The following is a 16563-nucleotide window of genomic DNA, read 5'->3' as shown; positions in this document are numbered from 1 at the left end:
CTCTCTACTGGAATGTAATGAATAAAGAAGCAAGAATGTTCTCTAATAACCTGTATGCCTTCCCCTTTTTCTTTCAAAACTGCCTCCAATGTATTTTGTACTATTTTGTTTGTCCTTAACAGCTTTTGGATCCATCCCTTCCTTCACGTAACCCTCTACCACCACCACCCCACGCTCCCAAAACCAGTTTTAACATTTTGAAATTCTATTTTAATGTTTGACAAATTGTTAGGGTGCACACAGATGCAGTTTTCCTTTCAAATGCCACTTGCAATGCAAACTTTTGGCTTCAGTCAATTATAATTTATTTATTTGAAATATTTTTTTTCTTGGTTGTTCATGTCCCTACTCATATTGTTCATGGTTTATATAAAAATTTTGTTTTTCATAATCTGTATTCAGTAATGACTTTTCCCCCACTTCTAAACATCTGATTTTCATTACATCACCACACATCCACAGGCAGGAAAAAATAACTAATTAACCAATAATATAATGTCATTTTTCAACTTCCCTTTCCCGAAATCCCAGTTAACATCAAGTCTGGCCATATAACGTCCACATATCATGTTTTACTCAGAAATATAACACATTACAGAAAAATGGATTCTGATTTTCATTCCACATCATCTTACAGCCACTAAAGCATCCAGCAACTGAGAATACAGAGTCACTGTGAGAGTGAAAAGCACGGATGGAAACATTTTGCATACAACTAAGCAGTTTAGAAGTCAGGTGCAAATCCTTTTACATTATCAGCTGTTTTACGCACCTTGCAGGTACATCTCCTCCCCCTCTGTGAACATCTGGTTGCACCGGCTGCATCGTGCACAGCTGGGGTGGTAGTGTTTATCGCCTGCCTGCAGAGCCGAGGAGGCAGAGATCAGTGTCGTTCCTCAAATACTGAATGTGCAAAAACAAATCTCTCAGGGTTCAAAGTAAATACACACATAAAGTGATTAATCTTTAATAAAGTCTACATATAATATATAATATAACGGCCTGTGGGAGGAAAAGCAGATGTGCTATCTCTTCCACTTACCACTGAGCCCTCTGCGTGTGTGTGTGTGTGTGTGTATGTGTATGTATGTTTGTGTGTTTTCCCTGTGAATAGGCCTCTGTTTAAGGCTTGATGGTTACACAAGAACTTGCTTACTTTTTATTTTATTCATTCAGTAGTTGGATAAAACTCCGCTTTGCTAAGACATTGTCTTATTTTTTGTATAGTTTTATTATTGCAATTGTGCTGTATAGTCACATATTCATTAAACATTCATTGATAGAATTTACCTGCCTTTAGACTTTCATTATAAAAGAGTAAACAAGTTTTCTGTTGTTTTTTTTTCAGCACAAGGAGAGATATGTGTAGAAATCTCTATGGTACTTACACACACTACAGATGGCATGAATACAGACTGAAAAAAAATGCTAGCATGCTCCTTTAATATCTTCATTACATTAGTCTGTTCTAGTGCAAGAGCCTGGAATTGTGAAGCTGGAAAGGTGACATATTTACTGATACATTCATCTTTTTATTCCACCTACTGTTCATGTGTTATGTGTTTCCTGAGTCCATGTTGTGTAGTGTTCATAGAACACAGCTGTAAGTCATCTGCAGTGCTATCTCGTCATCCTGCTGTTTTACATTAGCTCTAGGAATGCTGATGAGCTCCTGCGCCTCCAACATCTCTCTCTTTCTCTCTCTCTCAGCTATTTCTCTCTATCTCTCTTTCACCTCCATCTCTTTCCACCTCCAAAACAATTATTATGCTTTCTCCATCAATAACTCTCATTTTCTCATCTAAACTCCAAACCACTCCAAACTCCATATATGCTTTTGTTTTTCCATATAAGCATATTAAACCTTGTTCTCTAATCACTCTTTTCTACCCAATCATCCCGCCATATTTTTCCCCCTTGCTCTTCAACAAATGCAGCTTCTTTTCAAATTAAATGTGCTTTCATTGCTAAATGATGTCAGAGGTATTCCACATAGTGTGTTACTTCATTATAAAGGGAATGTAGACAGTTTCCTTCATGTGAGCACACCCACACATGCATGTATGCACACACACCCACACGCCCATAATATGTGCGCACACACACCCACTCACACGTAAGTATGCATGCAAACACATTTTAATTTTGATGGTGCTGGAGATCACCTGCAGTACTCTGGCCACTGTTCCATGTTCCTCCCTTGTCCAATGAACTATGAGGCAATGCAGCAGAAATGTTTGATTTCACACAGATGTGACCCCGTCCCTCCTCCCAGCCTGCCTCGCTATGGCAACGGGCCCATGTAACACTCTTGCCGTAAACAAATATCTCTGCGACAGTGGATGTTCTCTCTAATTTCTCTCCTGCAAGATGGCTATCCATCATTCCTTATTACATCATACACAAGAATGTTTAACTGCTGAGAACCGTGGAGAAAACAAAGAGTCATTACTGGCAAGTTCAGGGGGAAATAGAGGGGGCTCCAGTTCCAGATGGAAGGGTGTAGGCAGAAGAAAAAGCCAAAGAGAGGAACTGTGAGGGGTAAAGAAAAAGGGAAAGGGAAAATGACGAATGTAGTGGGGAGAAAAAAAGACCACCAGAGAGAAAGACAAGGCCCTTAGAAACAGAACAAACAGGCCTGTAGTCATGCTAAGAGCATACGTAGAAGGGTTTTAAGGCTGCGTAAAATGGGTGTATGTCTGTGGAAAGGTGGAGCTGGTTTCTGTGTGCTAATCTCAGAAAGCTGAGCCACCTGGCTGCATGTTGCCTCAGAGTGCTCCCTTGTGCACTTTCAGTACTTCCAGCCACAGTAGAGATAAACAAACAGAGAAAATGGAGAAGACAGTCTAAACTATTATTGCAGACTGACTCCTGTTTCTGTCTGTGTTCTCTCCACTGGTGTCCTATAGCTTTAAACCCCTGATGCTAGCTCACCCAAGCTTCCCCATCCTACCCGAGGGCAACAGCCAGATCCCGCACTGTATACTGAGGCACAAGTTACTCTCCATGCTTAAAGACCCAAGAAAGACATGCATCAGGACTTTCTCCTGTTCTGACATCCAGGTGGTGGAAGGAACTTTCCCTGGTACTCCTGCACTGTCATCAAACACACACTGATGACCCATTTCTTTGATATGCACTATTTAATTAATAGTAAATATACACTTAAAAGACTTATGCATGTGTTTTCTTATGTAAGTATGTATATATCAGCAGGGAATCATGTTTCTGGCTGGTATCTTTATAGACAATCTGAACTAGAATTAAGATTGTCATTACGTTTTCTTAATGAAAACAACCAAGCAGTTTTATAAGCCGGTCTGTAAAACAGCATCTGCTAAATGCTGTAAATTGAAATAGAAATATAATTTACCAGATCCTTTAGTGCAGTTGTGTGTGTGTGGGTGTGTGTTTGTGTGTGGGTGTGTGTGTGAGTGTGTGGTACTAGGGGGTCAGCTCTCTGTAATATTAAACATTTCACTCTCACAAGACACTCTATTGACAACATGCTAACGAGAGTGAGACACCATCATCGTCAACGATTCAAACATGCCAAAGCAGTGCTGCATCCCTTGCGTTTATGGATGTAGACACTCTTAACAATGCCATCTGTTCCTCTACAGGAAATTCTACACAATCCTGCTTGGACATATATAGAAGTGTCTACTGCTTTAAAGTCTCTGTGGCCTCACATTGATAAGATTCCACTGAGTTTTTCACCACCATATGAGGATACATAGATTTCTATGAATAGCATTCACACTACAACTGCTCTGTCTGGGTGGGTTTGGTTTGAGACACAAAAAGAACAATGTGTGTAAGAAGTGTGCCACAGGACAGCTTCCTGTTAACATTTAGTCCAAAAGTCAAAGGGTGTAGTGGAGTTCACAATTCTGTCCAGTACATAAAATCAGCATTCATCATACAACAACTTCATACATTTTCATCACCAAGAACACATGAATGAAATACACACAGATGAAGTGATTCAAACTACAAACTCTATTATCATATACATCTCTCCTATCACCTGTCCTATTAAATGTCCAAAAAATTATGCTGATCGAGTCTGAAAACATCAGGCACTCTTACCTTTGGCAGGCGGCTCGTGTGGACCCCCAGCCCTGCGGTTTAGCAGATAAACTCCTTAATACACTTACTCTTTTTTGCACACTCTGTCTCTCAATCTGTCTCTCAGACTTTTCCTGAGAACTCCCAAACTCTTCATCCATTTCCCCCTCCCCTTCCTTCTTGCTCCTGCTGGTCTCTCAGCCTATCAGATGGACGCAGACTCAGAGCCTGCTCTGTCTACAATGCTAGGGTGGGACTGTGGCATCCGGCCAACTGTTTCACTGCTCGTTTGGTGCACTTTTCCCCAAGGGCTGGTGCTGAGATCGTGAGAGTGCAGAACTCTTCAAACATGGAAGTTTGGCTATGTCAAACTGGGTGCTGGATGATGGTCATAACATCACAACATGTGTGTGTATGTGTGTTTGAGCGCTTGTAAACAGATAGACCATCCAGCTGCAGATGTTCAATGAGAGCAGTATAGTAGACTTTCAGTCACAAAACACAATACAGCTATAAAACTAAGAATAATCTGGGAAAAAAAATACCCACAGCACGCTGAACAACATGTTAAATATTTTTTCCTTTGCAGAGATTTAACTGTAAGGATGAGAACAGGTGCCAGATCCTCACCTCCAGAACCCTCCCTGTTATATACTGATGACAGGCTTCACACTGCACACCAAAGTGGATCTGGTAGTCTCTCTCGCAGTATGGTGCACCATCCCTGCAAAACGGGGTGAGTAAATTGTTACTCTTTAAAAAAAAAACTCTGTATTCACCTTTTATACCTCACTGTCACTGTCACCTCACTATACCCTTTCTATTTCTTTCTTCATACTTACTGAATAACTCATAGTAGTTGAGGTACAGTATAACCGAATAATAAACCAAGATTTTAGGGGATATAGCAACAATGACAAAAGATCTAAAATATATATAATTAAAAAATGACTAAAAAAAGTGAAGTGATTAACATTATTTATCCCAATACAAACTGAATTAATTTCATTGACTTCCTCTTCAAAATCAACTTGTGTACTTTGATCCAACATGCATTTTCTTATGCAAATACTACCAGAAGCATGAAGAAGAATAAATTGATTAAAAACCTGATACTGACATATTAAATCAATATAAAACCACGTCATAGTGGCATAAGAGCAGCATAATGTTTAAATATAAGTACCACAGTAAAAGGGAGAATAATGCCATGGTCAAGAGTGTAACAACCATCGTTTAGTAGTATTACAGTTTAATGTATACTAAACATAGCTACACAGTAACGTCCTGGTAGCTTCTGGTGTTGCAGAGTTTGAGGTCCATGAAGTACCGTTAAAACATAGATAGCTATAATTGAATCTTCCAGAGGATAGACAAAAAGTGCAAGGACACACACAGAGTAACAGATAGTGAGAGAGACATGCTGATGAGATTTACTCACTTGCTGATGTACTCGCCACTCAGCACTTTGCCGCAGGCCTTGCACTTGAAGCAGCCGAGATGCCACTGTCTGTCCAAAGCTAGCAGAGCCTGTCCATTTTTAATGTCCCTGCCACAGCCTGCACAGTCTGCAGAACACACACACACACGCACACACATATGCTCAATTACAATCAGGTAAACAAACATCAGTACCAGTAGCCATCTAAACATCATCATTATTTCTGTGCATGCAGACATTCAAACAAAAATGCAACCTAGCCACTAGGTGGAGGTGCATGATTAGAGAAACACAACAGCCTGAGACTCAGCACTGCCTTCTCCACATGGAACATGGGGAGCTAACTGTGCATGAGTTGTATGTGTAAATGTTGTGTCCAAAAATAGGCTCTAAAAATAGCCCAGACTTATAATTTTGGGTTTTGACTGGGATCCAAATGGTTTATGAGGATTTTTTCATCCTAATCGCTCTACTGCATCAGTATATTCTGTGTGATTACCGCAAACCGTAATTTTGACATTTTCTCCCATAGTGCAAACACATTTTATGTCAGCCATTAAGATTTTAAGGGAACTTGTTGGGGCGTTCAATAACCATACAGTATTTATGGTTAATATTTTTTTTGCAGAGTGCCTTGAGTGCATGAATTCATCAGTTAAAAAGTATTTGTAAATTAAGCAATAAATCTGTGTAACTCTGTATAAAGCTTTATACAGTATACTGTATGTTCCTTCAGAGGTGGGAAGAATTTATGTTACTGATGTAGACACAAACATGGAAATACTCAATTTTCGCCTGATGGCATGTGTATGGCAAAAAACAAAACTTATGGAAAGTGTAATTAACCAGAATTACTTTTTACTATAATTCTCCATTGTTTAAAAGTTAAATAAAACTACCTAAGAACAGCAGCTAGACCCTTCTTGCTTGAGTGTAACAACTGGTCAACAATGCCCTTAGACTTTCAGTGAGTTTGAATAAACATCCTTTACTCAGTACAGAGGCAAGTATAAGGCGTGTGTGTGTGAGAGAAGAGAAAGAGAGAGAGAGAGAGAGAGAGAGCGAGCGATTAGAAGGGAACCAGCAGAGAGCAGAGACATAACAGTTAAAAAAAATAAAAGGAGACCTGTGTTGTCTCATCCTGTCAGCACATTAAAGTCTTTAGCTTCTCAGAACTCTCAGATGTGTTTTAGAAGTGGAAAGACTCAGGATTTGGCAAAATCCACCTAGCCATGAATAGGCATGGATTTTATAATCACTGCCTTCCATGTGCCCATGTGGGCCAACAAATTTCATCAGTGACCATTCAATTCTCAACTGAAAGACAAATCATCAGTCATGCATGGCACAAAGGTTCATTCAACTCCAAAAAAAAAAAAAAAAAAATGAAGGGAATGCATGCTTGTGTATGTGTGTGCATGACAGTGAGAGGGGAGAGAGAGAGAAACTCAATTATTACAATGTTTTCTGTATTTAAACTAAAACAGCCTTACATTGAGTTTCCCCAATCTCCATTTTAAACTAAAACTGAACCTTACTGACATGATTAATCTGCTTTACTCTGTAATCTTTCATCAAAATGTAATAATGTTTTCCTGACTTTGAAACATCTTCTGTTTTCTCATTATGTTGCAACATGTACAGTAGGTGGGTAAAATATTATCAACCAACAATATCATGTTTTTGTTCACAATCCACTTCCCCAATCACCAGCTACAATTGAGCAAAAGCACTGAGTCTGACTCATTATTCGGAAATATGTCACATTATGAAGGATAAAATTTGTACTAAAGTCATGCCATGTCATGTCGTTGTTCCTCTTTCGGCTGCTCCTATTAGGGGTTGCCACAGCAGATCATTGGTCCATGTACTTGATTTGGTACAGTTTTTACGCCGGCTGCCCTTCAGACGCAATTTTATCATGCTTGGGACCGGTACTCAGAGCACACTGTTGCACACAGTGGCTGGGGTTGGGGTTGGTTCCCTGGCCGGGAATCAAACCCAGGCCACAGCAGTGAGAGCACTGTGGCCTAACCACTAGTCCTCCAGGGACCCAAAGTCATGCCATGTCATAAACTTCCTTATTATAACTTGAGTGAAAGCATTTGAACGTGGCTATGTTTAAGTCCTCAAACCATTCAACACAGAGAGGAATGACTGGCATCAAGAAATCTCAGTGAAATTGGGATGCTCGAATTATAAATCAGTGACAAATTAATAGAGTCAGGCATGTTGAATAGAAAGACTAAGCCTTATAAATCCTAATGGATGACTAAAATCTGTAAAACAGACATGAGCACAAGATGAATGGCTGGAGAATGTTGGAGAAGAGACAAAACTGGTTTTCAAAACTTTGAAGTCCTATTGGTCAGCTGTGAGTTTCTCTTTCCCTCCCTGTTTGCCATGCATACTGAATTACAAAACTTTCTCTGATAGAAACTGAGACGAAGGAAATGAAGGGAAAAGAGAGAACAAGTTCTTATTTGCTTGAGAGCACAGGACTGGATATTTGGGTATTTGAGTCAGCTCAAATAGCATGACATCTGCTTTGGGCTTGAAACCTGATTAAACTGCACTTTCAATTACTAAGTTATTTAAGAGAGTGAGAGTGAGAGTGAGAGTGAAACTACAGAAAAAATAAAAAGATTTCAAAGAACTTAGGCTCTGAGTTCTGAGCAGCTTCGGCTTTGCGCAACAGTGGAGCATCATGGAGAACAGGGAGGAGATAAAGCAGAAGATAACAGGATTACTGGAAGAACACTGGTTTGGAGTTTAGTGCACATAGGCAGAGTGCAAAAGCATGCTGTGACTCACTGCTGGAAGCACTGATGTCTTTGGGAGGAGGAGACATTGGCTGGATGCAGCTCTGGCAGAGACAGTCCTTTCCATTGAAGGTGACACGGTCTCCAGCAGGAAATGGCCGTCTACATAAACAGAACATCATGAGGTTAAACATAGAGACATGCAGTATAATTTGGTACAACTCACTATTATCTCAGCATGATCACTTTCCCATGATCTCATAGTGACGTCATGTGCTATTTTGTGCTAGTAGACTAATAAGCAAGGAGACATTAGTCCAATTATTTGGTCTGAAGATCTACGAAGCATCTGCTAATGATCAGGTATATGGTGCCAACAAGAAAATTTGATCATTAAATGTGTTATAAGATGATACTCTGTCTGTGTCAGTGTATTAATCTTATAGTAAATTACAACATTAATATTCATATCCAAGTCAAATCCAAAGTCCCCAAAGGGACTCATATCCAAGTCAGGTGCTGGTTACCTCAGGCGAATTGGAGTGTAGTCAGTAACACTATTCAGTGTTGAAGTAACAATTATTTACATGGCTTATTTAGGGGTCGTCAACTGGCCGACCATGGTCCAGATGTGGACCCAGCACGGTATTTCACATATAATGTAGCAGAGATGATAAATGTCTGAAAAAACTGGCTGTAGTTCAGTGACTCTAGTTTTCTAAAAATGAGCTAGCTCAACTTTTGCAGCTAATCCTTTATAATGGCTTATCCACAGGGCTATAGACATTCAGTCAGAAAGGGGAGAGTTTTCACATGTTTTCATAATCTGGTCTGATTAGCAAACTGGCAACATGGCTTAATTAATAAAAAGATGAAAACACAATGTTTAAAAACTAATGTACAAAGTGATATGCATTACTTTGTTACATTCAAACCAGACGTCTCAAAATAGAGTCCATTGCACTACTCAAAATTAGTAATGTGAAGCACCATTATGAAACAAAACATAACCACTTCAAATTGTCTTATTTATAGTCATAAACTAATCTGTAAAGGTCAATCATTAAAAGGTAATTGTTGTCAATATTCAGTCATGGTAGTTGCTTATCTGGACCTTTGTAACCAAGGAATTTTATGTAACTGGACCTCTACAAACTTTAATTCAATACCACTGGCCTATTTACACATCCCAGCAAGCAAAATTCATGCAAGCGCAAGTCAAGTTAGAAGTTCTGAAAATCAAGACTAACATTGGACACCATGCAGCATTTGGACCAAATCATATGGGAATAATCATAATTACCACCTTCCAGCTGGGAAAAACTATTTAACCTCTAATCAGTGGCTCCAAGTCTGAATTTTGTGAGCTTTCATTATGGCTACCAATATGACCATGGTGTCAATCCTTAAAATCATTTTAGTTTACATTCCAATTGATAGTGAACTGAATTAATTGTTTTCCTGTCCTCCAGTACTACATCACTGTATGTATTTGACCATGAGATAGTGTGTAGATGGTGATGTGAAGTGTGTGTGTATGTACATGAATTGATTGTACTAGTAGTAGTAACATTAGCTGTATTAATGATTGGGGTTTGAATCACTGGACAGGCTAGTAAGTGTCCATGCATATGCAGGTGATGGCTGTATGTGTATGCCCTGTGTTAACTCACTTGCAGATGGTGCAGACGAAGCAGGTGGGGTGGTAGGTCTTCCCGAGCGCCGTCACCACCTCTCCTTCAACAAAGTTCCCACAGCCATGGCAGCGTGTTCCATGCAGCCTTTGGTAGTCCACCGTGCACAGATACTCACCGTTCTTCATGAAGAAACCACCTTGGGCCAGGTCGCAGCCACACACTGGACACACACACACACACACACACACAGATAGTCATGCAGTATTAATGTCCATGTCTAATGCAAAATTCACTCATCAAAAAGAATAAATTTAAGTGAAATCCTTTTAAATGTCTGTGTGAGATCTCCATGTAAAAAAAGTAAATAAGGCCATAATGGCTTTCATGCTTCATGACTTGTGGTAGCTTTAAACACTGTTTACTAGATGGGATCAACTAAGATAGAGAACGGCCGTGATCTCTTTTCTATAAGACATTATAATACTTGGCTTCCCTCCATTAGAGTTATGGCTCCTCAATTTACAGAGTCCACTGGTTGACTTTAAGCATTTGGCACTAGTTTAGATAGTGTGTGTGTGTGTGTGTGTGAGTGTGTGTGAATGTGTGTGTGTGTATGCATGTAGGGGGAACTGCAATAGTAGATCTTTTTGCCTAGTATGTACGTCTCATTTGAATGACAGTTCTTTGGCAAGTCAGGCCAATGTTGGACATCGTCCAGCATATTTAATGCCGTTTGATATTCACACTCATCTATCATTTTTTTCAATCTGCAACCCTTAACCCATCTTTAGACCTTCACTTAGTAATGCTCTACTGAGAGAGGGGAGATGTTTATAAACAGACTGGCTCTGTCTCCATGTTGAAAACTCATCTACAGATGTGTGTGGGAGGCAAAATGTAATGGTGCCGTATCTGACACGAATGATGTCCCATGTGGGGTGCAACACTTCCCCTAAGAAAACGGTCTGAAAAGCTGTATATAACTTTGACTTGGTAGCTGAAAGGGATTAGGGTGACTATAATATCACATAATAATTCAAAGGAATTAACTGAAATAGTACCCCTTTCATAGCTTTAGTATGTATAGTTTACCTGGGAAGATGCATGTAGTTTACCTTTAAAGCTTTACTCTAAACATAATTTAAGGTACAGCTGTGGTCTAAGATCCATTTTCATTCATTCATTTTTATTAGCCTCTTTATCCTGTCAGGGCTGTGATCAATCTGGAGCCTATCCTGGGAACATTAGGAGTGTGGTGGGAATACCAGTCCATGTCAGGGTACCATGCACACACATTCACACACTCATTCACACCTAGAGGCAACTTAAAGTGACCAACTCTCCTAGCAGCATGTTTTTGGGAGGTTGGAGGAAACTGGAGAACCCAGAGGAAACTCACAAGAACACAGGGAGAAAATGTGAAACTCAGCACAAACAGTAACTTAGCTTAGGATCAAACTGAGGACCCTGGAGCTCTGAGGTGACAATGCTATAGGCTTCATTTATGTACCTCAAACAAAGCTTTCCAGGTGAAAGACACATTCAAAAGAAGTACCGCTGATGGAACCACCCCAGAAAATGAAGCACCTTCAACCTTTATATTGTTTTCTATATTCATGGCGATATTGCATACCCGCAGATAGAGTAATACAGAACACACACGAACAACCGCGATGCAAACATGCAGACACAGAGCATTTTGTTTCTCTACAAGAGTCAGGGAAGTGTCTAATGTATGACGCAGGAAACAGCAATTACTGAGAGACAGGTGGAGGCAGAAACTGCTGTGTGTGGATGGCTGACGTAAGTGTAACAGCATGTCTGTGTTCAGCATAGGGGTTCTCACTTCAGGCTCAGTTACATCCTTCATCCTGAAGCAAACGCAAATCCACTTCCATAGCACAGAGTTACTCCATGGAGTCCACTGAGGCAGAAGTGAATGATTCATTAGCACTAGAGAATTATAACCAGAGCAGCTATAAAGCAGTTTGAAATTTTTGCATCTCTGCATCATTTCATTAATATTTCACTGGAATTCCCAAGAATGCAGTTCCCTCCTTCAGTACTGCTGCACTGCTCTGTGCTACATTATTTGCACTAAACAGATAATGTTCTAAACAAATATACATAGATATGAATATGGAATCTGGTTAAGACTAGAGGTGTGTATTAGGACTGGGATACTATGGGAAACAACAGAAAATCTTGTGAGCAGGAGGTTTTTAGCTTCATGCAGGCGTGAGCGAAGGGTCAGATGTGAAGCTCGTGGGACATAAAAATCTTTAATGTGCAGTGCTGCATGATGCATTTACACCATTCTTAGAAACTGCCTGGTCAGGTTCGTGGTGGTTTAAATTAGGCTACATGTTTGTTCATATTTTGGGAAATAGAAGCAACTAAATTCATTAGAAAATATAGTTGGCATGTAGAACATAAATAATAACTGTGTGAGCAGGATTTTTTTTAAAAAGAGTACCATGCATATCCCTATTTGAGACCAGTTATGAACTCGAGTGAAGTAGCTGAGGTTGAGGAACTGTTAGAGGCAGAATTCACAGACTATGCTGACAGTGGTGGCATTTCTACATTTGAGTTTTTTCATTGATTTCCAGGGGCGTAATATGGTTCATTAAAAAACAGCAACAAAAAAAAAAAAAACATGGAAACCACCCTTCCTGTTTAGGCCACACCCACTTCAATTTTAAATCCAAATACATCTATGGATATTTGGAGCACTAAACAGATACAGACATGGGCATTGCATTACACCGTTCCACCCCTGTGTTACATGCAGCACTGCTGCCTCTACTGCACCCGTATGTACTGTATGTGGTACATGGGATAACTAATACATGGGATGAAGCTTTGGTCCTAATTATTCCCTGCATGCTGTAATGATCACAGTGGGATATGCACAATTAGTCAGAATGCATGCTGTGAGAATGAATGCCCCATCAGTTGAGCTTCACACTGTAACTGTATTAGTGGCGGCACTTTCCTGAGAGGAGTGCACATCCAGAGCTCTTAACAACACTTGGTAATTCTTTGTAGTCCACCAATGAAGAGGACAAAATGATGGCTAAATGAGACTTTTGGCATGAGAACATTCTTGGCATGTCATTTTGCTTTCAGTGCTCCATCATTATCTGTGTGGAACTAGAACCACAGTCATCACCACAGTGCAGTGCAACAGCGTGATGTGCCTGTCCAACTCCATTAGCCTTGACGGCTACCCCTGACTGATGGTTGCCAGGATGTTAGCCTAATGGCACGGCTGTGTGAAACTTGCACACGTCTGCCAAATAAGCATTCTTAGTGTTGAGTTTTTTAATATTTAGTCTGGTTTTCATGTAAAATGTTGTGTGACAAGCAGAACTGGTTGAGTAAACAGGTTTTAACAAGTGGGTGTGGCCTTTTTTGAAATAGAGATGTATGCAGGACTGTTTTTTATTCCTGTTTGCACAGTTATTATTTTTGTTCGTCCCTGCCCATGACATTTTCCAACTAATTTAGTTGCTTCTAGTTCCCAAAATTTAGGCCTAAACAAACTATTAGCCTAATTTAAACTACTGCTACCCTGACCAGACAGTTATGAATGAATGAATGCTGTAAGTTCATCGCTGTATATGTATTATTGATAATGATACATTGTTAATGATAATGAATATGGTGTTTCTTTATCCACTCCCACAAGCTTCATATCTGACTACACACCCGTGTGTTTATAACACCTTATCTGTTCATTCGGAATAATGAATTCATATTCAGTAACATCCCTACAGTATCCCTACAGGGAAACGTGTTGAGATTCTTGTTTGTGGTAATCACCCATATGCTACAAATGCAGATTAGGTTAAAAAAAAAAAAATTAGTTCTTTCTTGAGTTTTAAACATGCACTGTATTCATTACACCAAATGAAACACAGCCTAAGGTAGAAACCACATACCCCTGATGGAACCACCCCAGTGACATGCATTTCTGACTAGAATTCTGACTAGATTATGATAGAGTGTTAATTAACTGTATCTGGGATATACGTTTCCATAACGAAAAGTTAATATCAAATCTAACTTGTGAAGTTTCTGAAAACTATTGAATTTTATGCCTATCAAACTAATTGCCCACAGTGACACAAAGGACGAACAAAATCTAATCAATACAGCATACATGGAAAAGAAAGTAGCCTCACCAATTCCAGTAATAAATAAACTGTAGCATTAAAGAGGCCACTGAGAATTAATTATATCTTTACACCCTGAAGTATACAAGCCATTGCTCGAAATAACTCAATATCTTATACAGCAAAGGCCTTGTTATCTTTAACTTGCACTTGTTATCTTTAACTTGCACTTGTCTGTAGCTCTGAATAAAGAAAATCCAGCCTCTATGTCTAGTTTTTAAGCTTTCTATAGATGGCTAATCTTTAGTTGGCAGGTTGAGGAAGATCAGGAGTGAAGTCCATTCAGGGCTTGGGAAATCCTGAAGCCTTTAGTTAGTGAACAGCCGCAGGGTGACCATTGGTTAGACCCATGATGAGTGCTCCTCCCTATCATTTTTGCATTATAGGCTTTTGGCCTTGTACATTAAGGCAACGTTTGGAGCAGCTATAAATGTTGACCACATATGTATTTGTCACATGTATCCATGGCAACCTGGTGAAATAATGCTGAGTTTGTGGTAGGAGAGGAAAAACAGTTATGGTGAGTGATTATAAGATGAGCTATAACAGTTTTTACAACAGTCCAATCCTAAATTTTAAGAGGGGGAAACAAGCCATGAGTAAGACTGGCTATGTCTTAAACTTTCAGCTGTGTGTGTGTGTGTTTGTGTGTGTGGTGTAAGTGTTTGAAAGAAGAACTATGGAATGGGAGGAGGGCTGGCTGAAGTGTCTGTGATGGTGACAGCTGCCAGGAAAATCCACTCAACTATTTTTGTAAAGAATGCTTTAAGTGTATCCGCCATCCTTCAGAAGCAGCTTCTTCCATCACCTCCTCCATCACCAAAACCTCCTACCAAATTGTGCCAACACTAACATTCGGATTTGCCAACTTTTAGCAAATACACTGTGAAGGAATTAGTCTTCCTCTCCCTGCTCTCAGTCACTCTATGTGAGAGAGTTCAGTATTCACGCACTTCATACACAGTAAACCTGACTGAGTTCCCACCAGTCCAAAGAGCTGAAATCAGTGTATAATGTGGGATGGATTTTGATGTGGGAATTTCCTGAAAGCATAACATGAAAAAAACAACCATGAAGATTTCTAAATTGAGGCTTTAAGAACCTATTTTCATATTCAAAGTAAATAATTTTAGTGTATGTGAATGCCCAAATACACTGTTATAGACAAGTATTAAGTGCAATGCAACAGATGCAACAGATATTAATTTCATGCAGGATTTGTTTGTATTAATTTCGTGAGCCCCTGCACTGTTCACAGCTTAATTTTAATTGCAGTTATGAAAATTACTTGCATTGCTTGTGGGTGGTACAGTGGTGCAGTGGGTAGCATTGCCAGCTCATACCTCCAGGGTCTTTGGGTCAAATTTGAGCTTGGGTTACTGTCTATGTGGAGTTTCATATGTTCTCCCCACATCCCTGTGAGCTTCCTTTGGGTTCTCAGGTTTCCTCCCACCTCCCAAAAACATGCCAGTAGGCGGACTGGCTACATTAAACTGTCCCCCATTGCTTTGCAATGTACTGGCATCCAATTCAGGGTGCATTCCCACCTTGTACCCAGTGTTCCCAGGATAGGATAAAGCACTTGCTGAAGATGAGTAAATGAACGCTTGAGTTATTTCAAATTAGCTGATTTTTGGTGCTAGAACTGGATTGAATTTGCCACCAAGGAAGTGTCTGTATTGCAGTGAAAAAGGGTGGAACAGTTCAAGATTACACACTAGCTCTGAAAAAAGCTGTGGCACCTTGTTGGAAGAAAAGCACTATCAATCAAGACCCATGAGAATACTAAGAGTATCACACCCATCCCACTCATTTTTCATGATGTTATATTCAATATAATTTAATGTGCGATCTATATACCATGCAAAATAATGAATTAATGAGTCTTAAAGCTGGTGACATCATCCTATGGGAAAGCTGCAGCAATGACATATTGGAAAAATATCTCAAGGCATGAAACCCTGTATGAGCGTGAGGCTTTGCCACTTTCTCATTAATGTAAATCCACAGCTGCTGAATGGCTGTGATTCTTGACATAGCAGCACAGTACACATACATGGTGTGTAGAACCCCTCCCTAGCTCCTCGCTCTCTCACAGCAGGATCAGCAAAGCTATTTCCAGTCACATGGGGCTTTATCGGCTCCTGAAGACTGTGCTGAAAATAGCGCAGAGCCTCTCGGACTGACACAGCATTCAGAAAGCAGAGGGTGGGGGTGACAAAGAAAGATGGACATGACACTAAAGAGGATGAGGATACAAGTGGAATTCAGAGTGAGGAAGAAGGAATTCAGAGTGAGTGCAGGAATGAGAGACAGTATGGAGGGTGATGGCTAATACACATGCTCAGTGGTGCACACGATGTGAGTTTGCTCTAACTAATCTGCTGTAGCTAATGGAACAGCAAATAGAAGCACAGTGTATTGGCTCAGATCATACACACAGTCAAGCCATACACTGCCAAATCCCAGCT

The 16563-nt window shown here is 39.9% G+C and overlaps 1 protein-coding gene across 15 annotated transcripts in view; it reads right to left on the bottom strand.

The window, feature by feature from the left end:
- Positions 1 to 16563, bottom strand: part of ablim1b (actin binding LIM protein 1b) — a 62952-nt gene that overhangs the window by 15683 nt on the left and 30706 nt on the right. For all 15 annotated transcript variants that reach the window (XR_008303093.1, XR_008303089.1, XR_008303084.1 and 12 more), the window contains 5 exons: positions 9948 to 10131; positions 8327 to 8436; positions 5513 to 5639; positions 4702 to 4795; positions 773 to 860 (listed from right to left, as the gene is read on the bottom strand). Coding sequence is in view for 1 of the 15 variants with exons in the window: in XM_053238865.1 (XP_053094840.1) it covers positions 773 to 860; positions 4702 to 4795; positions 5513 to 5639; positions 8327 to 8436; positions 9948 to 10131 (603 nt within the window). In the remaining 14 variants the exon portion in view is untranslated. The remainder of the gene's footprint in view (positions 1 to 772; positions 861 to 4701; positions 4796 to 5512; positions 5640 to 8326; positions 8437 to 9947; positions 10132 to 16563) is intronic.

This window comes from Pangasianodon hypophthalmus, chromosome 12 (genome assembly GCF_027358585.1).
Source record: "Pangasianodon hypophthalmus isolate fPanHyp1 chromosome 12, fPanHyp1.pri, whole genome shotgun sequence".
In the NCBI taxonomy this organism is placed as follows: domain Eukaryota; kingdom Metazoa; phylum Chordata; class Actinopteri; order Siluriformes; family Pangasiidae; genus Pangasianodon; species Pangasianodon hypophthalmus.
The sequence above is the reverse complement of the archived record's forward strand: the minus strand, read 5'-3'. Positions and strand labels throughout refer to the sequence as shown.